The sequence below is a fragment of the Corythoichthys intestinalis genome, chromosome 2, assembly GCF_030265065.1.
Source record: "Corythoichthys intestinalis isolate RoL2023-P3 chromosome 2, ASM3026506v1, whole genome shotgun sequence".
Lineage (NCBI taxonomy): Eukaryota > Metazoa > Chordata > Actinopteri > Syngnathiformes > Syngnathidae > Corythoichthys > Corythoichthys intestinalis.
Window position 1 is genome coordinate 59,006,638 of NC_080396.1, and position 25,558 is coordinate 59,032,195.

The 25,558-nt window shown below is 36.9% G+C and overlaps 1 protein-coding gene across 6 annotated transcripts; it reads left to right on the forward strand.

Moving 5' to 3' along the window:
• Positions 1-435: 435 nt before the first annotated feature.
• bcas1 (brain enriched myelin associated protein 1) lies at positions 436-23,785 on the forward strand. Of its 6 annotated transcripts, none has more exons than XM_057856293.1 (15): positions 443-509; positions 593-657; positions 861-936; positions 3,103-3,386; positions 11,241-11,381; positions 12,120-12,173; positions 15,629-15,664; positions 16,188-16,406; positions 17,408-17,470; positions 17,584-17,625; positions 17,705-17,761; positions 18,953-18,991; positions 19,602-19,721; positions 20,251-20,457; positions 22,982-23,785. In XM_057856293.1, the coding sequence occupies exons 2-15, from the start codon at positions 619-621 to the stop codon at positions 23,051-23,053; spliced, it is 1,449 nt and encodes a 482-aa protein (XP_057712276.1). In that variant the 5' UTR covers positions 443-509; positions 593-618; the 3' UTR covers positions 23,054-23,785. The 6 variants fall into 6 exon arrangements, with proteins under 6 accessions (XP_057712293.1, XP_057712276.1, XP_057712269.1 ...); XM_057856286.1 differs by having other exon boundaries at positions 445-509; positions 12,084-12,173; XM_057856310.1 differs by lacking the exon at positions 12,120-12,173 and having other exon boundaries at positions 436-509.
• Positions 23,786-25,558: the final 1,773 nt, after the last annotated feature.

Consider the following 25,558-nt stretch of genomic DNA (forward strand, 5'->3'; position numbering starts at 1 on the left):
AATATAGCCTGCAAGACCTTTTTTTAAAAATTAAAATTAATCATATGTTTCTCCCAAACCACAACTAAAACAGTGATATAATCCTCATACAGCCAATCAGCTTTAACATTATGATGTATTTTTATTTTTTTAATCTTTAATTTTTTCGTCACTCATGCTGAAACACGAAAACATGCTTTGTGTATGGCTTGCCATGTAAACATCCGCAATATACATCCTGTTGCTTCACATTACTGTGCTGTTGATGAAGGAGGCTCAAAGAAGGATCAGTTTGAACTAATCATGTGCTGTTGCCCGTCTTTTGGGTTTTTCATGAGAAGGAAATCCAATTGATTACTTACTTTTACAGTCCCACCCATCTGCAAGCACACATACAATGGCCTGTCAACAATAGTGGCAAACATAGTTGGGCAGTAGCAGTGAATCCACCCCTTTGTCAGGGTGACACTTCACCTGTGGTTTTCTTCCAGAGTAGGATCTCTTATACTTAGACTTGAGGAGCAGCTGGGGTAAGTAAACTGATAGATAACATATGATCAAATGCTAGGGTTCAAATTATAGATATGTTTATGCTGTATTCCCTTGGCTCTAGTAAACCTGCACATTTAAGTTTCAAGTATGGGGAATGAGAATTCCAAGATCAAAGATTCAAGCAAGGTAATGTGGTGAAATGAACTTGTTGACCACTTAGTATTACTCATGATGATGATCATAATAATTAACTTTTCTGCACCTTTCTTGAGCAACCATTAATGTTATATTACAGCAATTACTTGCTGTATTTAAATGTTACCAAAATGTAGTGTTGTCATGTACGTTTTTACAGTAGCTTTTATTTATTCTGTGCCATTTATTCATAGATCACTCAAGATGGTAAAAATGGAGAGCTAAATGGCCAGGCAGTAGACATAGCATCCAATGGATTAGATATTGATGGTGAGTTTTTATAATTACGTAAAACTGCAGTTGAACCTCAAAGTTCCATACCATTACAGTATTTTGTTGGGATTTGGAAATAGCTTTCCAATCCACTATATGAGCTACATCACGTGACTTAACTTGTAGAAGAAGCTTGGCTGACTTCCCGTGCATATGCCAATAACTATCCTAGCTATCCTAGCAAGAGTTGATGACCTCATGATTTGAATGCAAACTTGGTAAACTTGGTCTTCTTTTGGTGTCTTTGGAAAAAATTATGAGTTGAAGGGCATATAAAAATATGATATATGTAAATACAAAAATGCCTGAGTATCAGATATTGTAAATTTTTGTAACTCTTGACAATTTCATGCGTACAACAACAACAAAAGTCTTTAAGTGTTATGGGTGCTTTGTCCTGGTCTTCTGCCAGGGGGCTCCACCATTTATTAGTTTTCACTTTCACTTGTTTTCCCAAATTTGAAAGTTGGAGATGCATATAGTGCAAATAATGGAAATAGTTGTCTACTACTATTCGTGCCTGTGTTAAGGTTTGTCAGCATTTTTCTAATAAATGTAGTCCCCGTACCCGACTTACGTGATTTGGACTTCCCGACGCCACAGTCTCTTCCGCCATTTTGTTTCCAGTCTTTTTTCTTTTTTTTTTTTTTAAGTTGCGTGAACAGTAATTTACTGTACATCACAGTATCTTATTTATATCTTTATTTTATTAATATGCTTGTTCTGCCCTTCGGCGAAATGTGTATTTGATTATAATGGTGGCTTTTTTTTTGTAATGCATGCTTTTATTTTGGCGCAGGAAGGTAGTTCTTCCGCATGCACGTCAGCGCGTACGTACACACGAGGAAGAACGTTTTTGCGCACACATAAAAAAAAGACCACATGTGCACACACGAGGGAGAGCACATTTGCTCCCACGAAGAAGTCGCTCAGCCAAGTAAAAGAGAGAGCTTAAAGTTTACAGCTTAGCTCGCTGTTTAGCTAGGACTTAGCCTCAACGTCTTAGCGAGGACAGTACAATGACGTATAGTACATGTTGTGGGATAGTTATTTTAAGATTTAGGGGGTATTTAGGGGTACTTAAAACATCCCACAGACAACCATAGAAGGGGTAAACATACAGTGCTTTAAATAGTACTGTACTTGATCACCATACAAGGGTAAAAACATACAGTGCTTTAAATAGTACCATACTATAATATTTTACTTGGTAAACAACTGTCCAACATTTTTTTAAAACCATACAGAATCAATCATTAATTCTGTCAATTTTTACAGCTATATACGGTATGTCAGAGGTATCATAAAAACATTTTTAACTGTAATTGAAGAAGATGTGTTCTTCCCTAATGGCAAAAAAAAAAGAAAAAACTTCATATTCTCATTCACAGCCCTTGATGGTGCTGTATTTTCTGTTTGAAAATTTTTGGAAAATGCATTAAAGTGTCAAGAAAAAAATTAAAATGACATTTTATGACATTACTTTAGAAACATGGTTTTCTTCCAAACCTTTGTTTTAATTTGAATTGTCAACGTTGTTTTAACATTCTTGCTTCCTCTGCATTTATAATTGTAAACTGAATTGAAAACTCCAAAGTTACACATTATCAATTTATCTTTTTTCCTTACTTTTCTAAAACCTAAAACCTTCTAAAACCTAACCCTAACCCTTTATCTATCGTTCAGTGAACAATCAGCCTTCCATTTTCAATGCGAATCCTTCAGATTTTTTAATGCTGTGTATACAGCACGTTTCCTCTGCCCTCTTATTTTGAACTATGGGTGTTGTCTCTAAAATAAAATATTTAATCTGTCATGGTGCAGTTATTGCCCCCACAGTGACTATAATCCAGTGAGCAGATGTTGACACACTGGCTATCGAGCTAATCTCTTTGGGCAGACCAACCCATGTTTACTTCAGGGAGCACTATCCACTCGTATCCTTTCGGATAAAAATTGCATTATTATTTATGTTAGAACAGCGGTAACAATTTAAGAAACTTTATTAAAGAAGTTTTTTTTCAATTATGCTTTTGCTGTTTGAGGTACAGTGCAATATAAGTAAATCAGACTAAAGGTCTTCATGGATGGATTGATGTATCGCAACTGTAGATCAGTCATATGTTTGATGCTTTTATTTGATATTTTTTATCCTCTTTTTAGTGAGCAGTCAGTTGCCAAACCAACTAAACGGCAAGGCCACAGTGTTAAACTCTGACTTGGTCATGCAATCGAACAGTCAGCATCTTGAAACAGAAGATGTTCCCGAGAAGCTGGCTGTCAATCCCCAGAAAGAAGATGTAAAACATGACGAAAAGATGCAACTTTTTGAAAAAATATTCAAAAGGAAAGCAGATCTAGAGGCCCCTGCTGATACAGAGAGTGTTGCTGAGAACCATAAGAACATAACAAATGAGTCAAGTCTCCTTGCTGACGAAACACAGTTGGTGAGTCCTTCACTTTTAGGGTTTAGGGAAGGGGTACTGAGATTTGAGTTGGACTGTAATGTAATGTCTAATGTGTGTGTGTGTGTGTGTGTGTGTGTGTGTGTGTGTGTGTGTGTGTGTGCGTATGTCAGGATTAAGGGCAGGTTTTAGCTTCATTTTGGACGAAGGATGAGAAAACAGTTGGACGAAGAATGAGAAACCAGTTTTTGAGTATTCTGAGTCAGAATTCATTTTTTCTGATGTTTGATGGTGGATAAAAATGTCAACAAAGGCCAGTAGTTCCACAGTAGGCAAAATTGCCACGAGCAGTCATTTTTAAATGCCAGAAGCGTTTCGGCCAATCAAATGCAAGTATTTCAGATAGTCCGCCATTGCTCATGACGTCAGATACACCCAAAATGGTCTATGCTTTTGCGATGGCAATATTTATTTGCAAGTCGTCACTTCTATAGTCGCACATAGAGTGATTTTACACGAACAAAAAAGGTATGAAAAGGAGAATGTTGTGCATTTTGTCTGCTGTCGGTTAGTTTATCTTGCCACACTTGGATTTGGAGTCGCTATTTGTTGCTGCCACTCTGCCCGATTACTATTACTTTAATGTACAGGTACATATAACGAGGAAAACAGCCAACATTTTACCTGATATTAGTTAATCAACAACATGCTCACAGTATACCTTCTTTTCAGTCAGTACTACAAAATGTAAAGAAATAGCTGCTATAGTTTCCACTTCTAGCTTTGCAAATGCTAATGCTTATTTTTTAAAGATCAATTCAGATGACACATGGTTACAGGTTGTATAAGAAAGGTTTGTGGTAAAACAATTCTGATGATTCAGTTATCTTTGTAACTGATTCATCTTAAAATTTTAAAAAGGAAAACCAAACACTGTGAATTATTGGTTTTCCAATTGTAGTATATAGTAGTATTATAGTAGTGATGTCTGCAGTACTGGTATCGGCGCCCGATAAGGCTATTTTTGACGTATTGGACAGTATCGAATTTGGTCACAGGAACGTATAAGATCGCGTTTTCAGTACCATTGTGCTTTTCGGCTGCTGTAATTCAAACCACTAGGAAAACATGTCCACTGAGAGAGACTACCGTATTTTTTGGACTATAAGTCGCACCTGAGTATAAGTCGCCCCAGCCATAAAATGCCCAACGAAGAGGAAAAAAAATATAAAAATATAAGTCACACCGGAGTATAAGTCACATTTTGGGGGGAAATTTACTTGATAAAATCCAACACATAGAACAGATATGTCATCTTGAAAGGCAATTTAAAATAAAAATACAATAGAGAACAACATGCTGAATAAGTCTACAGTATGATAGTGTTACATGATGCATGAACAACGAAATGCGATTGTACTGTCCTCACCAGGACGCTATGGCTCGGTCCTGGCTATACAGCGAGCTAAACTCCCAAATGACGATGCTGGACGTCAGTATAATTTGCTGACTTTATTTTGGCCGACGTTATGACACCATCATTTGATGAGTGAAACTAAAAATAATAATGCAAATCAATTTCGTCCTCGATACCAAACAGGTTCGTATAAATGTAAATAAATAATAATTAGCTGCTATTATAGCAATGACACAAACGGTTAGCATGAATTCGCTAGTATTAGCACATCGTTCAAACAACCACACAACTGGCTCTAAGTGTCCGATCGCGGGTGGACAACACACAACAACAACAGAAAAGATGATACACACTGGCGTTGCCTTTTTAGAGATATTTTACAAGCATAAACAATGAACCTAGGTTCGCAGCCATGTTTTTCTGTCTCTCGCTAACTCGCCCACTCGCTCAGAGCTGCGTAGCTGTCCGTCTTCTTCTGACGTCTGAGTGCTGTCCTTCACGTAAACAAGTGCGAGTACGGCCCCACTTTGGCATGAAAGCGCCACAAACTAAACGCATGCATTTCAATATAAAAAAGTCAATAATAAAATTGAACACAGATTGCCAAAGGCAGAACGCAAATGTAGACAGTATGTTAACGTCAGATAGCTATTAAGAGTGATTCAGATAACTATAGCATGAAGAACATTCTACCAAGTTTACCAAACCATGAGTGTCACTCCAAAACACCAAAATAACATGTGAAATGATATAATAATGTGTTAATTTCACACATAAGTTGCTCATGAGTATCCAGTCAAACTATGAAAAAAAACTGCGACTTATAGTCCGAAAAATACGGTACTGTTCTTTGCAAACTAATGATAGTAACAGAACATTGTGTAATATTTCAGAGTAGAGCATCTTGACGAGGTACCAGCATGGCTAGGTTTAATACAAAAAATATGATTTGTCATTTACTGGGTTCATTATTTTTTGGATTATTTTTACTGGTCTAAAAGTTTAGGTATCGTAGCGGTATCAGAAGAATCTTGAAAAAAAATCGGATCGAAAAAAAAATCTAAAAAATACATATTTATTCAGCATCGGGACAACCCAAGTTTACGGTCTGACTCTCAGCTCTGACCTTCCTTTGTAGAGTTTGCATATTTTCCTAACATTTTGTGTTAGTTTACTCCGACTACATCCAACATTCCAAAAACATTAGTTGTAAAAAATAGATTGGCCTTAAGTGTGTGTGTGGTTGTTTTTTTCTTTATCAAGGGTGTCCAAACCGGTCCACAAGGGCCGCTGTGGCTCCTGGTTTTTGTTCCTAACAATCGAGCACAGACATTAACCATTGATGTTTCTGCTAAAACAAGGAGCACCTGACTGCAATCAACTGATTACACTTGTAATACACCAGATTGGTGAAAAGGTGTCGTGTTGTTTTGTTGGAATTAAATCCAGCACCCACTGGGGCTCTATGTGGAAAGGTTTCGAAACCCCTGGTCTACATGCTGTACTAGACGCCGTATGATTTACTCCATTTCTCAAAAAAAGTCAGCTGCTGTAGCTTTCAGTTTACCATCAACCTAATGAGGGCAGATGCTATAGAAAAATGATAGACAGTTGGGGAAAAGATATACTAGTATTAGAGCTAAAGCATAGCCGTTGTATCTAATATGTCCTATGTAATCGGCACCCAAGATTGTATGCATTATGTAGTCTGTGACCACTTCTCCCATTAGATTGCTTTCTTCTGGGTCGTGGTTGGGGTGTCGGCAATATACATATCCTGCTCATACACGTGATTACTGTCTTTCCCAGAATTAAACACCAAAGTCTCATTCTAAATGTGAATCTTCATTTTCATGATAAAGGAATCACGTTCGAGCAAAGGAGATGCAGTTGCTACATCTGACCCCAAAGAGAAGCCAAATTCTATGCATTGCCAAGCTGTATCGTCCACTCAGACAAACAGAAAATTTGAAGCAGATATTTCAATGCAAACAGGAGACAACGCAGAGGAAGCATTGACCACCAAGAGAGTGGTGGAGAACATTGTTGGACCAGAAGGAGTAAAAAAACTGAATGAATCTGATATCATCACTGCAAAGGATAAAGTTGAAGACATCATAAAAGAGGAATTATCTGAGAACCAGACTGCAGGAATAATCATTAAAGGACATGCAATTAATGAAGATATTGTGTTCAAAGCTCAAAGAGTGGAAGTGATTGAGGAATGTTTAATCCCAAATCCGGGAAAAAGTAGACATAATGACTGTGATGAAAATGATCCAGAAATCCCAGTAAAATGTAACCAAGAGGAATCAGTCACAGAAATAGCTGAAGAGGTCAAAGTATTTTGGTTTCAGGATGGAAAAGGCAGATCATCAGATGAAACTCTTGTTGGTGAGACTGAGGTCATCATTCCCAATACAAGGGACAGAAATGACATACCATCCATCTGTGTTGACCCACTGATCACGGTGATGGAACCAATCTCAGAGGAAGAAGAACATTTAATTTTGGGCAAAATGGAGCCATTCTATGAAAAAGGTATCAATAATTCTCAAGATGATTTTTTGCTTGAAGACTGTTTTGAAAAGTATGCTACATGGCACAAAGAGCTGTCAACCATTGACGAAGTTCCTGAAGATCAATTTGATGAATGTTCACCCAGCGTAGAAGTTAGAGCAAACGAACACATTGATTTGGCCTCTGAGATAAATACACATTCTGCCATTTTGGCAGATGAGAACAGAACTACAAATAAGATGAAAGAGGAAACAGTTGTAGTCCCCCCTCAGAACCCTGAAATCAGCATTACCACACCTCTGGAACCCAGAGGTGAAATTCACCTGAAAGACCAAGCCATCACTTCAGTCACGTTTGTTTCCCTCTCAACAGAACAGGAAAATGCACCTGCTGATTCCGACCTACCATTCGTAGAGACCAATATCCCCACTAATAATGAGATGAACACTGGAGAACTGACACAGGAGGAAACAGTCGAAGTCCGAGGAAGTATTGATGAGGATGCACCTATCCAAGACTCATATCCCCAATGTGAAGTCACTCAAGCATTTGCGGAAGCTGCAGCATACCTCTCAGAATAGCTCATCCAAATCCTGACAGTCCCAAAATAAGCTGTGGTGGAGACCATCATCCCTACTGAAGATGACATGTACTTTGAGGAATAAAAAGCAAATGGAAGTAGTGCTAGAAGGTGTTGATGAAGACACAGTTTTTAAGAAATGTCTTCTGAAATTAAAAAGTCACCGAAGCACGTGTGAAAACTGTTCTGTTCCCAAATCATCCATGAAATCTCAAGCACAACTAAGGAAGAGCCTTTTTGCCTGTTCAGGATAACGCTGAGAAACTTACACAGATAAAAACTGAGGTTGCACCAGAAAGTACATATCTGTGTTTCTAACCATTTTTTTTTTAACTACGGTAATCAATTTGATGCCGTACCTGTTAAAGATTACAAACCCTTTCAGAAAACATCTACTAAAGTTAAAATCTCTAAGTCATCTAAATATGCTTAAGCACAACCCAATAGTTATGTGGAAAATCCAACTGTCTCCAATGTGCCCACAGAGGAAAATGAAAGTTCACATGAAGAAGAAACTGTTATGGTTATAGAGCTTTTTGTTGAATGGGTGTCCAAGAACCTTAAAGTTTGTAAAATCAGATCCACGGAATGGTGTGATTTGACAGCAGAATTATAATAAAATAGGAGCTGGTTTCAAGAAGCTCAATCTAAGATGAACCATTTGAAGAGAACATTATCCAAACAAAAAGAAAACCAGGATCAAGATATTGAAGAGTATTTATCTAGAATTAATATTGATATCTTAGACGTACCTCTTTTTTAGGTGATCCGTAAGGATAGATTGAAAACACCTAAAAACAAAAGGAGCCACACAAGAATCAATTAATGAATTTGATGCTTTTTAGCAGCTTCTTTGTGTACAAGATTGGCATTGAAGCTGTTGTCACAAAAATCATTTTAGAAGATGAAACCTTGCCTTTTGATCTCAATGAATGATGCATCAGAGATTACCGCAGAGGCCAAATCAAGCTTAGCCACAATAGAAAAGAAGTCGAAGGAATGTTGGTCAGACCAAATGTCAGAACACTAGCAGAAGATGACAGCTTTACTGATGACTGGAGACTGTGTACATCTATTGTTCAAGAAACACCTTACACACTTGACATTTTGACCATATCTCATCAGGTTAACAGATCACCTTTGTCATATAAGTAGATCCATTAGAGAAGTAATAGTTCAATACAAAGCATATTTTCTCTTGTTATAATTTTATTTGACTCATTGTTATATTGCTTTTTTTTATATATTTCTTTTATTATTATACTGCGTACACTTGCAGTACATGAAACTGAATGCGACTGTTTTGACCATATTACGGCACATTTTTTCATAACAGTGACTTACGATTCCTTTTTGTTTTAATTTACAATAATGTTTCCAAGTCTCCAGTCCAGATCTGGGTTGGCGTCACTTGATTGACTCTCTGGTCAGGTTTTTCTGTGTTGATTTCTTCCCATCTTTGGAAGTGTTTTGTAAAGTTTACATCCTCACATATTTAGAACTTGACTGAAAAAATTAAACTGATGTTCAATTAATTAAGAGATAGTTTAGACAAAGACGCTGGATTCATTGAAGAATGTTAGTTTTCTTCAGCAATGACAAAAACGTAGAGTATATATTACAATTGTGATTAATTTTTCATTTGTCAAATAAAATACTAACACATCAAAATTATAAAGATTTTTTAACGACACAAACATATGCTGCACAAAAATCCGACAATAAACAACAGAGAGAGTTGCTAGGGGTAAAGTGCAGGAGTCGGTGTCCAGGTCAACCACCGTCCACCATGATAGAATCCAGACAAGTCAAGTCACCTACAAGAGCTTCAGTAGACGCAACAGGGTTGACAAAGGAAGTCAAAAAGGAGCGAACAACTGGAACGGATCAGTGACAACGGCAGATGAATGGGAGAAGGCCGAGCAGGACCCACAGCGATGAATGGGAGAAGGCCGAGCAGGACCCACAGCATTGTGGCACACAACAGCATGCTAACTGAGCTGAGCTATTGTTTTTCTCCCTGCCTTTTTAGTTTACAATGTTTGTAAATGTCACAATATGAAATAAAGGGCTCTTTTTCACTGTGCCGTAATTTTATTGCACTAATGTATTTCATGCAAAGTAAAACAATGTCTAGCATAAATGACTGTATCAATGATCAAACGACCCTCAGTAAGTACCTTAGGGCTGAATCAGACCTCACATTAGCTGACTGATATCCCATATGTGTGAAACTTAAAAATTCTGAATTAAAATATAACCTTTGAAAATGTGCATAGGCCTACTGTTGTTACATTATGTAACATGTACACGTTGTACGTACATGTACAGTAATTGAACAAATGAGTGAAATCAGCTCCTCTGAGTCATTACAGCCACGAGGCCTACTCTCTCTGTCTTTTCCTTGGCAAATATTCAGTCCTTTCGCCCTGATTCATACTTGGTGATAGCAAACGGTGAAATGAGGCTTTGTTCTTCCCACCTATGTTGTAGCATCCAAACACTACGCAGTGATTCACCACACAAATTTATCATTTCAAATGTTCAATGATAACCAGAACAAAACAATGCATAGACCTCCACAACGGCTGCCAAGGACGTATCAAGGTGTGCATGATATCACAAAACACTGCTCTACCTGTACATGTGTTTCATTTGATCTCCAGTGATGAATAAATGAATGCTTCCCTCATCATTATATTCTAGTGTTATGCTGAAGACGACATTGTCTGAGACCAAGGGCTCTTTTAAACTGAGACATTCCAGCCAAATTAACAATTAAATAACAGAAAACTCACCATTACAGATTTGCATGCAAATGACCAGATCCAATCCAATCCGATCTGATCAGGAAGCGGTTAACTTCAAGCTCTGCACTTGAAGATGAAGATTACTGCAGTCGTTTAGGGAAAGTGGGATCTTAGTGACGTTTACTGATGTCTTTATTGCTTTACAAATTGCCTTTCTTTTAATCATCATCTAAATGAAGTTTATGAATAGCAAATAAATGCTCGTTGCAGGCGGTCTTGACCTAGAATGCCAAATTTGGATTAGAGAATGAAACAGTGATTTTGGATTACACTATTAGATTAACTAAAATCAAGGTTAGCCACTTCACAGGGTCTCACCATTAAGACAGCAAGGTTTTTTGATCTTCTGACAATTCTTGAGACACGACCCTCCGACATAGTTGAATATAAATGAGTGAGGGTGAGGGGGGTCATGCACGTTCATAATGGGGTTATTGTTTACAATGTGCAGAGTAGGCAGAGGCATGGTTGGAATTGTGCTCCCATCTCAATGCTGTTATTAAGACGCTGCTGCACTGCTCTACCACTCCATAACCCTCTAAAGGCTAACTCTGTGTGATGGTGCTTAGGACACAGCTAACCAAAAGCAAGAGGCACTGACAGAAGTAAAGAGTGGATCGCCAGACCAAACTGACAACGCTAACAGCACATCTGCTCAAGAGGAGACTAACTCAGAAGAGAGTCCAGTTATGAATTTCTTCAAAAATTTAGTAAGTGATGCATTTTAAAAGTAAATAAGAAAACCTGATCATATGCGTGCTTGTGGTATTTTGGTTGGTTTGTTTTCTATAACCAGATTAAATGTAAAATTTCTATTCAATTTAAACTTTAACTCTCAGCTCAACAAAAGTTATTTGTTTAATGTCTTCCAGCTGCTGATATTGTATGTAAAATAACACAATAAGAATTATCGTTAGCAGCTTACTCAATTTATTGTATCTACAATACGTATAACAAACTCTCCTCTGATGTACAATAGGCAGCTATTGTGTTTCCTCTTCATCATGCCGTCGTTTGGAACGTGTAGCGTTTTAAAGAGTTACAGTGCCCTCGTGCCATGCTAATCAAGGTTTAGAACATACGGGAATGTGGTGGCCTATTGTTGGAGCCATGGTGTGAGCTCACAAGGGAGGCCTATGTGGATGGAAGTTTAGATTGGTGAAGATAGAGCGAGGGCAGGCCTACGCCATCTCCAGAGTACAATGGTTGCCACTTTGTCAGTGTACACAGTGTGCAAACATGTCCACAGACAGAGGTGGACACGTATTTTATTCTAAAGACTTATTCTTGCTATTATGGACTGACATTCAATATGTGCCTTATGTGCAGCTTCAGCATTTCAAATTACTCAGATTTTTTTTTTTACACTTGGGCACAATATTATTTTATTTGATGTTTTTCTTTTATGACAGAATTTAACGCTGACTGTCCCTTCCGTTGTTCGGCAGATGACTCCCACTAAAACATCCAAAAAGGAAACTCCTGAAGTCTCAAAGGATCAGGTGACCAATTAAACTGAACTGCATGATCAGAGATGATAACAATCGAGAAAACAGGACATCAGGGGTCTCCAAACCGGTCCTCTAGGCCCACTGTGGGTCCTGGTTTTTGCTCCGACCGATCCAGCACATACAGCTGAACCAATGAGGTTTGTGCTAAAACCTGACTGCAATCAACTGATTGCACTTGTAAAACACCAGAATGGTGAAAAGGTGTCTTCTTATTTGGTTGGAATGAATTCCTCCACTCCTTACGGGCCTTTGTGGAATAGGTTGGAGACCCCTGCTTTACATCATCACTGTCAAGCAGAAACCTCTTATGTTCAAATTCGAGTTTTTACAAATGGTCAGTTCCAACATGGGTCATTTCCTTTTTTTCTTTTTTGGAATTTTATTTCATATTAAATGACAGTACATGTATTTTACGTTAATGACCAATCAATAGCGTTGAAAATGAATTGCTCTCTTGGACAATGCAATGCTAATGACCATCTCTGAAAAAGATATGGCCATTGGCTGTCAAGGAGTCTGCTCGACACCTATTTATTTATTTACTTTTTTTTATTTTTATTATACTGATATCCAATGGCTACTTCAAACGTGTCGTTCCTCATAATATTCACTTTCACGCGTTACACATGGGATTGGTGATAAAGTGATTACGGTAATACGCAAAATGTGTCTTGCTGGCATGCACTCCTCATGAAATCATTGTTTAGTAAACAGAAAGGAACCAGTTTTAAAAAGCAGAGTCAGTGTTGCTGAATTTTTATTCCAATTCTTTATGCTACCTATATTATGACGCAAAAAAAAAAAACTTTCCACCTAATTTCTGCTGATTGACATTCAGTGGCGCCACCAGGGGGTGGCCAGGGGTATAAATTGGTTGGCCACCCCACTGGCCACCTTACTTGCCAGTATATCGTTAGATTGTTGGAGCATCAGTTATGCATTTCATCCCAAATGAATGCATTTATTTTGAATTGTTAAGTGTAGGGCTGTCAAATCTATCACATTAACGGGCGGTAATTAATTTTTTTAAATTAATCACTTGAAAATATTTATCGCAATTAACACATTCGCGATACGACTTATTCACGCATTGCCGCAAACAGCCTACAATGGTGCCACTTTACTTATATACAGAGATAAGAGGCAGTGTCACGTGAGTGGAGTAGTTACAAGCATTCATTGGGGCCGTGCTTTTAATTGGCAAAAGCTTTGTCATCTCTCCCGCAGCAACTATAAATATTGTGGGAAGCGACGTGTGGAAGAATGACAGGAGTTGAACTTTTTCTTAATGCCCTGTAGTGTACCCAACGCAGAGAACCACACACAGTCATGGTTGCACCACTTCCCATCATGCATTTGAGCAAAACAGTTAAGTCGCTACAGTATCATTTACTGAAAGCTCAACAAATACACTAGATGGCAACATCTAGTCACAATATACAAACTCACATTTGTCCTTTAAGAATTACAAGTCTTTCGATCCGTGGATCCCTTTCACAGAAAGAATGTTAGTAATGTTAATGCCATCTTGTGTATTTATTGTTATAATAAACAAATACAGTACTTATGTACAGTATGTTGAATGTATATATCCGTCTTGTCATATCTTTCCATTCCAACAATAATTTACAGAAAAATATGGCACATTTTAGAGATTTTCCCCTGACCTTTTTACTGCAATAATATAATGAAAACCTGATATTATGGCTTTTAGTTTTGGCCACCCCAAGATTTTAAGTGGCCCCATCTGGCCACCCCTATGAAAAATTTCTGGAGGCGCCACTGTTCACATTGTGATCATTTTCCGTTTGCCATATCATCCAGCCCTGAAATTAAACAATGAAAGTACTTTTAAAACATTTTCAAGTATTAATTTATTTAAAAATCGATCTCCAGTAGGCAAAGGTGTCCTTTCAATAAAATATTCACACCTCACCATCTTCATTATAAGATTTTACACCATACTGGACGTAAAAGATTCTCAAGGTTGTCACATTGTTTTATCAAACTGTGCTGACAACCTTGAATAATGACCATGAAGTTTTGAGCAGATGATGTATAATGCTGTAACGATACTTTATTTCCTTCGACACAGCCTGACTTCTGCAAACGGTCAAAATCAGAAGGCCAAACTAGCCGTTCATTGATAAGTTCAACTATTTTCAATGTTGATTGTTAAGTATCAATGTAATGCTTAGATGCCAACATGGTTTTTTAAATGACAGGAACCTGGAATGCTTGTAAGCATCCATTGACCACGAGAAAGGTATTTTCTTCACAAATATGTGAGCCATTCAGCCAAAACTAAATCTTTGTCGCACAGTGCAAAAATTGCATATGACTATTGTACAGAGTTAGAATTTCATTACAAAAAATGCTTTCTGAATAAAAGCTCACCTCAGAACCATGCACATCAACCTTAGCATCTTAAAGTTGTGTTGGTGCTTTTGTGAAAAGATCCGTCCAAGCATTAGGAAAATATTAAAATAAATGAAGGAAGAAAGAAAGAATTGAAGAGTTTTTTTTAGTCTTTCACAATGTTTTCAGATGTCATTTTTAAATGCAATTCCCCAAGGAACATTGACAAACTCAGGGAAGTGTGCCAACCATTCCATAAATGATCAATCTGTTGATCAGTATTTAATGTCTTGGCTTAGGACTGGGTGCCATTTTGTTTGAGCTGTTGAATTTGTTGTAACTAAATGAATAAATAAATAAAAACACTTAAAATTGAAAATAAATTAATAGATTTAAAAAAAAAAAAAAAAAAAAAGCATGAATCATATGGATATTTGAAAGCCAATTGTGTCATATTTTTAGATTACACGGTCTTGAATTCTCCACAAATTTAAAGGAGGAAAATGAGATTACTGATTGTCAAGTATTTTTTGTAGTTTTGGCAAGCTCATCAAAAGCACAACAAGGATCTCATAAAATCTCAAGGATCTCATAAATCTCTTTAGCAACGTTATAATCGTCACTATTAGTGTTTTACTTGTTATTCAGTACATGTAGTTTTCAGCCTTTTTTGAGACTTTTTGTAGTACAGATGTTTTTTAACGAATTATTTGAAAAATTATAGTAAAGTGAATCAAAACTGATGGCAAGGTCTTGTTTTCTTTCTTTTTGCTGTCAGTCACCAAACATGTAATGTGATTGAAATAAAATTTAATTATAAATAAACAACAAGTAAGACATTTAATTGGTTTTAGACTAAAAAAAAAAAACTAGTAAAATATGACACGATAGTGTTCTTCATAGGACAGCAACATTAAAATGAATAAACAAGTTGTAGTGAATGATATTTTGCTAATACAGTGATTCGTTTAGACTTTGGTTTAGTCAGACAAGCCTTCTTTTTAGTGCGGCTGAATGGGATGTTTTTATGGCTTCTGGTCATTTTTGCTGATCTACTCTAAACTGCTGCCTCTTTTGTTGCTAAACAGAGGCAGAGGGAGAGCCAGTCAGCGACAACCACCACTGTGAGCACATTGTCTATTTCCTCCTAAAGCCATTGGGCTACTTCTGTGTTTGTGTTGGGTTCACCTTCTGTTAAAGCTCCTTGTTTTTTTTTTTTTTTTTTTTTTTTTTTTACTATTGTACAGTGAAAGTTTGAATACCTTGCAATGGTTGCTTTATTGCACTGCTTTATTGAGCACAGTAGGATGATGGTTATTGGGTGGGTATCCAAATTCAAATCACAGTTTGATCATATCTGTAGAGTTTGTGTGTCTTCGCACATTTGTGTGGGTTTTCTCTGGGTATTCTGGCTTTTTGATCACATCTTGAAAAAAAAGGTTTACCTAAAATAGTTTACCTGAAGCTTCCAAATTGCGCTTAGGTGTGAATGAATATACTGTAGTTGTTTATCTTTAGGTACCCAGTGATTGACTGACCAGAGCGTACCTCGCCCAGTCAGTTTGTCTGAAATGATGACAAGAGCTATAGAAAAAAGAGTGTATTTTACCTTGATGACAAGAATTCTAAGTCTGTTTCTCTCCCAAGGTTGCACAAGTTTCTGATCCTCCTGCAGCTTCTAAGGGAATGTTAATCCCACCACCTCCACCACCAGAGCTTCCAAAAGTGGAAGTCAAAGCAGAGCAAAGTAGCAAATCAGCAAAGCCCACCACCTCCAAAGAAACAACAAAAACTGTGGCAAAAAGCACGGAATCATCCAAAGGGAAATCAACCAAAGATGTTCTCAGCAAATTCTTCCGTCCAAAGGTAATTTATATGATTAATATTTCATTATATGTGATAAACTGTATCTGAAGATGAATATGTTCCAAAATTGTATGACTTTAAGGTCAAATCGACACCCCAGAAAAATATGCCATTATATTGTTTACATCTGTCTGCCTTGTGGAACCAAGCTTATATGAAGGGATCCACTTTAGTATTATCATTCAGGCACAGCATTCGAAACAGGTTAAAATAAAGATGATCAAATTAGAATGCCAGCATTATTTGAATTGTTTTCATCATGGTTTTTGGGAGGTGAGCGGTATTTCATGCGCATTGAGAAGATAATTCATCACTAGCCTGCTCTAAATAGTGAAACAGTGCAACGGACTGAAATACTTACACCTCCCCTTCTAAATTTCACTCACCCCCCGCTGTTTTACATATAACATACATCTAGGCAAACGGGCGGATTTGAAATTTTTGTAATATTTATTATTATTATTAGGTTTTGTTTTATTTTGTTCTCAATTGCCTATGATTATAAATCACATTATTTTGAAACTTTTGAAGTTATATTGCTCTTGGCATTTACATGGTGATATGTAGATTCAGATTCAGATTCAGAGTTTGTTTGTCAATATCAGGATAACAGCGAAATTCAGATTGGAGTTCCAACAATACTATGGGTTCATTTCCATTAAAGTGCTTGGTGCAGAGCAATAAAAAAAAAAATGGTGACTTTTTTTTGCTATATGTCTGGCAGAATAAAGATCCATTTGAATTAAGTTTGACATTTATCTTTCATGATACTATTTGATTTAGTTATTCAATTATAAGCGACTAAAGTTCAATTAAATGTTATTTTTATTATAATATTTTGTCATTGATGTCTAGTTTTCTTAGAATAAATTAATGTTTTGCAAAACATGTATTGCATGAAACTATTGATTGTTGGACAAGTTAGGTGAGGTTTGCTATTAACAGCGTTGATGCTTTATAGTCACTTATCTTTTGATAAGAATTGTTTCAATGTGCTACAGACTAACAAGGAGACACAACTGCAAGAAGTAGAGGCTGAAGTAATTCCCATTGTAGAAAAACAGGTAAACTCATCCAGCAGTACTCTGGAAGTGTGTAAATTTATTTGTAGCTATTTTTAAGCGTCAACTAAATATTTTAATTATTAATTTAAAAAATACAATAATTTCGCCTGCAGGAAACTCCTGATGATGTGCAACAAGCAGTAATAGAGGTTGAGGTAATTCACTGAAAGTAAATATTTGATAAGCGACCCTAACGCGTTTTAAAAAATGTTTTTGTTTGAATTTGCAAATGAGGCTGAAGAACCTCAACAGACACCAGAAGAGGCAACACTGATGGTTGTAGAGGAGAAGGTAAATAAGCAGAAATGTGGTAATAAAAGTTATCTATATTTTGCAACTGCTCACATGACGTGTAATATAGGAGTACATACCTTTGGTATTCGGTCCAAATTTTCGAGAAAATGCGCCTCTCAAGTGACACAAAACTTCAAATGGCAAGGTCAAAGTGCCAGCATTTATCAATTACTTCTAGAGGTGTAGAATATTAAGCTTAGTGAAAAACATATTATTTATGATACAATTAAAGGGGAGTAACCATGTTCCACATATATGAAGAGTTAGCCACAAATAATTCTTTTTTCTGCAAGAGAATTAATTTTACAGATTTCTATTAAGTCTATGTATCTAACTGGCGACTGTAAATACCTTTGCCTTGGACGTAACAGCTATTGACTGGGTAAAGCTGCCATTTTTGGATGACGGGTAGAAAATATTAACATTATCATGGAAAAGCTGAGAAAAACAAAAAAAGGCAGCTCCTCATGTGCACAGGCTAGCACTCGCTAACAGTAGGTCTGCAATCAGCTACTGAATAGCAGAGCATACTCAATCATTCTGCCCATCTTCTGCATGTGCCAAATTCGTGGATCCGCCAACAAAAGTAAAAAATGTAATTCAGGGGCATAGCAAAGTGCTGCCTTTCAGGGAAAATTCACTGGTAGAATCAGTCAGCGGCAGAAACAAACTGTGTTCGCGGTTTCCAACAGCCACTAAAAAATACTATATTTTTTTTGTTAGAAGCGACTATATCCTATTCACTCAATATTGTGACAAAGCTGCTCGGTTGAGAAGATCAACAGACAGGCAGACAGATAGAAATGTTATTAAAACACTTAATAACTGTTCTAAATAATGGAGGGAAATCATGAAGTGTCTCCTTTAATACAGTGCTGTACTGTTTTGTGCTGTACTGATACTGTTACAGCTTGTATAATTACCAAATAAATAAATAAAAACAAAAAATTACAATTGCTACAGTATGACCCATGAACTCATTGTTTCCAATTCCATTTTTTCTCTTGGGGAAATGTGTACCCAAATAAGAAACATTCCACCAGCATTCTAGGAATTGATTTGATCCAATCATAGTGCTATTTAATTGGAATAAATCTAAAATAGCAAAAAATAACAACTGTATTAAATGTTGTAAGTCTGTTGTAGAGAATCTTTGATGGGAAAGCAACAAACTTTTCCTTTCTACAGATGACGGTAGAGGCACCGCAGCCAGAGGTAGAAAATGAGGTAACAATCTAGATTGGTTAGATTTTGTAGGTTTTCTACATAATATATTGCATGTATTATGAATCAGGATACTGTTTTATATTGATGAGGTAACTCTCCATGCTTTTAATTTATTGCGAGAAGTTCTTTTCCCCACCTTGCATCAGTTAATGATCCTGCACTTTTACCTCTTTATATTCCTTACATCCTCTTTGACTTGCAGGTTGTCTACTCTGGTCTTTAATTTAACAGCCTATCCGATTATTGGCTAAAATTCATTCTTCCAATTGACATAAAACTTCAGTAAGATCACATTCCAGTGCTGTGCAGATCCATATGAAGATCGAGGAATTTATTGCACTTTGTTAAAATTGCTATGTGACATTTTCTTTCACTTCTTCCAATGATTAACTGACCATTCTACTTCCACCAGTATTATAAACACTATCTTCAGTTCAGAGTGATCAAGGTGTGCTGCTTTTCTTTTCCTATTTGGTTTGGTTCCGGTCTCAATCTTTTCCCTATTTATTCTCACCTTTCAGTTATAGGTGTCCACTTTAATGATGTCCTTATTATCCTTCTTCTAAAATAGCTTGCTTTTTTAATTGTTATTTCATTTTCATGAGAAAAGGTGAATCCTGCTAAAGCTGGGACTCTGGAGGCCACTGCAAGGCCAGAACCACCCCCACCTGTTCACGAGGAGAAGAAAACGCCATCGAAGTCCTCATTCCTCTCTTTCCTCAAACCTAAAGTAAGAACTTATTGATAGTGCATTTTCTATTTCACTTAGAAACAAGCTGGCACGTTTTTTGTTGCGTTCAAGTGTAACATTCATGGTATTCACCACCTGTCAGTCATAGGACAGGCCCTACCAACTCATTCATTCACAACTACAAACAGTTTGGAATCATAAATTTTCGGAAGCCAATTGTCAGGGCAAAAATGTAGGATTTTCTTTTCAGTGTTTTCTGCATGAGCATGATAATTCTCAAAATGATATATTTCCCAAATACAGTATTTTTTTACACTTTTAAATTCAGGCTGCAAGCCGTGTGTTTGATGAGAGATCATCAGGTGTACTTGCAGGAAATTTACTGGTAACAGATGCCTGTGCCAATAATATAGCAGAAAAGATAAATGGTAAGACAATTTGACAATTTTGAGTTGCAACGTGTATTTGTACTGTGGAGGAAACAAAAATAAGCACGGGGAAATCTTCCTGACAAAATGGCCTGCATTGTTTATGATGCACCTTTTATGGTTTGCTCCACTCTTTTCAGGCTAGTGACCCCAAGAAGGCAAGCCCTGCCCCTGCCAAACCTGCAGACGCAACTTCTGCGGTAAAGGCCAAAGAGGAACCCAAAGCAACGGTCAAATCAGTCGAGGTGGTCATAGATGACAAAGTGGCCTCAGTGGCCACCAAAGCTGGTGACAGTGCCCGGAAGCCAGAGAAGAGGAACTCCATCCAGCTCTTCTTGAAACATCTGGTAAATTAAAACACAACATTCACAGCAAAAACTACCAAGTTACCAACAATATTTAGTTGTAAACTCAAGACTTCCAAGGAATCCCATTTTCAGTGATAATATCCTATAGCATTGTCACCACTAGAGGGCAGGAGTAGCTCGCCAGGTGACTAAAGCCAACTTCTGACACCTCCTAACCTTTGCCCAAGACCAGAACTCACCAAGACCAATACAAAAACCCAAAACAAATTGGGGGGTCGACACCGAGAGAGGATAAAGACGAAGATAAGCAGTGACTGAGACCATAAAAATCTATCAAAAGAAAAAAGAAAAAAAAAAAAACAGTGAAGGTTGCACTTATTTTAGTTACACAAAAATTAAATGTATTTTCTAACAATTGTTTTTCCTTAAAGTCATACCAATGGAGTTGAAGTGTCTGACCGGCAAGTGCAATACCCAGAAAAGTCCAAAACTTTGGAGTTAATCCTAAAACAAGACCAAGACCCTCAAAATGTGGTCTCAAGACTCGTATTGACAGATCTCGAGCATTACAACACTACTATTAACCATTTTTGAGCAGTTATTTTGTTTTTGTTTTTGTTTTTTTGTTTTTTTTTTGGGGGGGGGGGGGGGGGGGCTGTTGCATGCAGGTAGCTCAAATCTCACCGCCCACGTGCTCACATCTCTTCTCACCCGTTAGCTAAGCACATGAAAGCTCCAGCAGCGTTTGGAAAAACAAAACAAAACAGAAACATCATGTAGCTAGTCAGAGCCGCATGATGCTGAACAGTCAAAAAGCAAATTAATGAAAAAAGTCTCGCTACTAGTTGGAATTTAATTTTGAGAAATAACCAAACACCCGTAGATCATTTTTTACCTTCACTAGTCTCTATGATTTTATTATTTTTTGTGCTGTTAATATCTGATTTTTCAGACATTGAGAAAGTGAAATCTCAGGCGTATCACAGTTGACTTTAGCTGTACTGCTCTGAAGGTTTGAGATGATTAAATCAGATTTTATTTGTATTTTTTTTTTGTGTGTGTGTGTGTGTGGAGGAGCTGGAGGCTTACAGTAAAATTTTTAGCCTGGGGAAAAGATGTTAGCTTGTTACAACTCATCTTTGCTAACGACAACAAAGCAGCTGCAGCAGCTGCAGCAGCACACTTACCTGTGAGTAAGGCTTGGTCACCTGCTTTTTTTCTTTTTTCATTTCCTGAATCTTGGTGCTTTTTTGGTGGCCTAATGACAATATCTTGTGAAATAGCTGGCCATGCACTTTCCCTTTCCCATAGCCGAACTTCAAACTTCTTGTGTATAGCAGGCCCTTGCCCGAACTTAGCCATACTACGAGGATGACCTGTGAATTGAGAGTGCAAGAGCAGCCAGGAGGTTCTTTGAGCATGGAGTTGTTGAACTATCGTCACACTACATGCATACGCTCTTCAATTTTACTTTCAGAAGGACCTGCATTTTATTGTATGCTGTAAATTTCTATACATATTGTTATATTACAATATTCCATAAAAGATTAGTTGAATTTAACCATGTATGATGTCAATGTAAAAACCTACAGAACATCTAATAATTGGAGAATATAATTTCTCAGTTTTTTTTTAATGAGGAGATTCTATCTTGCACTTTATTCTATATTTGAAGTGATTAAAATTTCAAGAACTTATGACATATTTTATTGGTTGCACCGAAGCAAAATTAGTTGTATTGGATATTTTCCAGAATCACAGTTTCAAAGTGCATTGGGCGTCATGACTCCATGCACCCATTGCTGCCAACCCTTGTTTATGGGATGTTTAAAGGGGAACCAAATCTCAAAATATTTGTTTTCAAATCAAAGTATATGATGTGTTGCTTTTTTGTTGCTGAATATCTAATAACTGTATGGTTTTCTCAGTCCAATAAGTTGCCAAGCAATGGCTGACACACATCATATTCTCGCAACCCGTGAAAACACATAATCACGGTGGCTTTTTTAAGCTAGTTGACTATGTTTTATAAAATTGGGGTCTTTTATTTATTTTAATACTTTCTTTCGTTTTTAAGAAGAAAAACTGTTTTTTGCATTTAAGCAAACAACATGAGGCTATGCAGATCTGAAATATAACACATTTGGGTTTAGATTTGCCATTTACCTATTTGTATGTAGTTGAGAGATTTCAGATTGTAGTCATGCTTTATTTTCATTCATATATAAACATTTACAGTTGATATGTGTGTAAATAGACCAACACGGAAAATGTGGTTTGTCTCACAAACTAAATATTAGCTGGATACCCAAGGATTAGGGAGTTGAAAATACAGTATACAGTATATAAAGTAATAACTTCACTCTGGGTTCTGGTAACCCACAGTACGCCAATGTTTACAGGTGAGAATTGTCAAAATATTTATCTGAACCTCCCAAAAAGTGAAAATACAGTACTCCCATATGATTGCCAGGCTTTTGAGACCAGAAATTCTTCATGACACATTATAAAGAAACACTGTAAATGCCAAGAAAAGTCTGATCAATGTTCTAATGATCGGCAGGGTCAGAAACGTCATTCGACAGATGCTGGGGTCCAGACCGAGCCAGTGAATGTGGCTACAGCAGCCAAATGAGACCAGAATCAACACTCAAGTTCTTCTGTATAGACTCCTCTATCCTTATTTTTCTCTCTGGCTCATGTCTCCATTTTGTGGAACCATTTTAACAATAATTACTCTTTTTTTTTTTTTTTAATCCGTTTGACTGCTTAGAGGTACAGTATATACAATTGGGGGAGGGGGGTAAAAGTGAATTAGTAGAGTGGATAAACTGATTAGTGACAATGCGGGAAGATGTCCATTTTTGGTTTAATTAAGGACCTGACACATGTAATGGGACTCGCCTTGCTCGCCTAACAAACACTTTTTACAGGATCCACTAGCACACTTTGCTTCTACTGTAGGTGCTTAGTACCACACAGAAACCTTTCTTTGTTGTTATTGAGTCAACATTTATATGTGCTTGACATCATAGACTGCACTCAAAGATGAATTATGTAAGCTGTTCATCAATATTGACACCATCTCTTAGACCCTTGCTATGAATCACAATCGTTACTTTGTCTGGAAATGATTGCAATCTTAAAAAATAACATTCAAGTTGGAATGAATGCAAAATCATAGTCATTGTCATGCGTGCATGTTGTATGAATTGCAACTGATGCTATAGTCAACATAATGTTGCTATGTTGTGAACTGTCATTTAATGGCTGTCCTGTGGTATTGTCTTGTGCAATTAATGTTATGCTTTTGTCTGCTTCATGTCTTTACATCTTTTAAGTACAATAAAAAGTTTGTTGTTTCTTGCTTAGCGCGAAATGTTAGAACTTCACTCAGAGTGGCCACTTCATAAAACACTGCTATGAGTCACTGAGTTTTGAAGATGCTAAGAGCACTTGGACGTGTGTGATTAACTTAAAAAAAAAAAAAAGTGTTTGACTAATCAATCACTTGCTGTAAATTCCGTCATTACTGGAATCATTTAGCTCAGTCACTGACAACAGCCAGGAAAAAAATATGAACTCAGCATTATGTATTTTATGAAGTAGCTCACCTATCTCGGGCTCAATGTTTACAGCCAGATGGCTGTGAATTAGTTAACATGACTAGTACTGCAGACTAGTAAGCTCTGGCACAATTTGCACTGGAAAGATCACTTATCCCCTGCAAAATGACCACTGTATGTTTACTCTGTTGATTTTCCTTGCCAGGACATTGTATTTGTACTTAATTTGGTTTATTTTTTGGCCATTTCTTTCTATACCAATCGCTTAATCAAAATTCAAAATCAAAAAGTCTGACCGTGGGTTTTTTTTTTTTTTTTTTTGGGGGGGGGGGGGGGGGGGGTCCTGCGGCTAACCAATGTGGATTTGTTTGGTTTATGTAATATTTTTACCAATTTTTATTGGTATTTTTCAACCAATCACTAACAAAAATATATTGGAGGTTGCCAATTCCTGCCAGTTCCTGGCAAAAGTCCGCCCCCTCACCTGGTCCGCAATATACAGCAAAATGGCACAGTAGGGTCAGTCGGCAGCCTGCAAGGTGGTGCCGTAACGTGATCTTAGGGGCGTAATGTACTCTTTAAAAACATATCATGCTCCTTGGGTGCGTAACATGACTGAGCAAGGTCCCTAACAAGAGGTGGGTAGAGTAGCTAAAAATTTCCCTCAAGTAAGAGTAGCGTTACTACAAAATAATATTACTCAAGTAAAAGAGGTCATCCAAAAAATATACTCAAGTACAAGAAAAAAGTATCCAGTGAAAGTAAAGCTCAAGTAATAAGTAACATTGTGAGTAACTGCTTATTTTTGGTTTATTTCTTTTAATTAATGGATTTTTTTTCTCTCAGCACAAACATCTTAAACTGTTGTTGTGATACTGTACAATAACCCATTACATAATCACATTAAGCCAAAGATATGAAAAAAAAAAGTCATTGAACTCCGGTGAGAGAAAAAAAGACAAATTAAGCATTATTCGTCCAAAGACCATGAGGCTCTCTAGTGTAGAAAATAGTTCCTAGTTTGAATAGTGAATACAGTAGTTCCTTCATAGTTACTATTATGAAATTAAAAAGATCATATTTCCAGTTTTCCGTGGTCATTTGGTGCCAAATACAAACTGGGAGAGAGGTTTAAATCCGCACTTTCGAGTCATATTGAGGGCAGCGATCTATGTCAAATACTTCATTTTTTTTACTTTAAAGATGCCACGTAATTGAAAAGGCTGGCGTGGTCATAGAACGGCAAATTTGCATCAAATTGGTGTAATGGAGTCATGTGATTATTGTTGCGACGTCTCATTGGTGAAATTGGTAGAGCTACTCTTTGCATCCCTGGCAAAAAAATAAAATATAAAAATATTATATAAAATAAATCTAACATGTAGGATGAAGAGGAAAAATGTAACGACTGTTGTGTTGCCCAAAGTAGCGGAGGAAGAGTAGCGTTTTTTCTTCACAAATCTACTCTAGTAAAAGAAAAACATATGGCTTAGTAAAACTACTCTCAGAAGTACATTTTTCTCAAAAAGTTACTCAAGTAAATGTAACAGAGTACATGTAACACATTACTACCA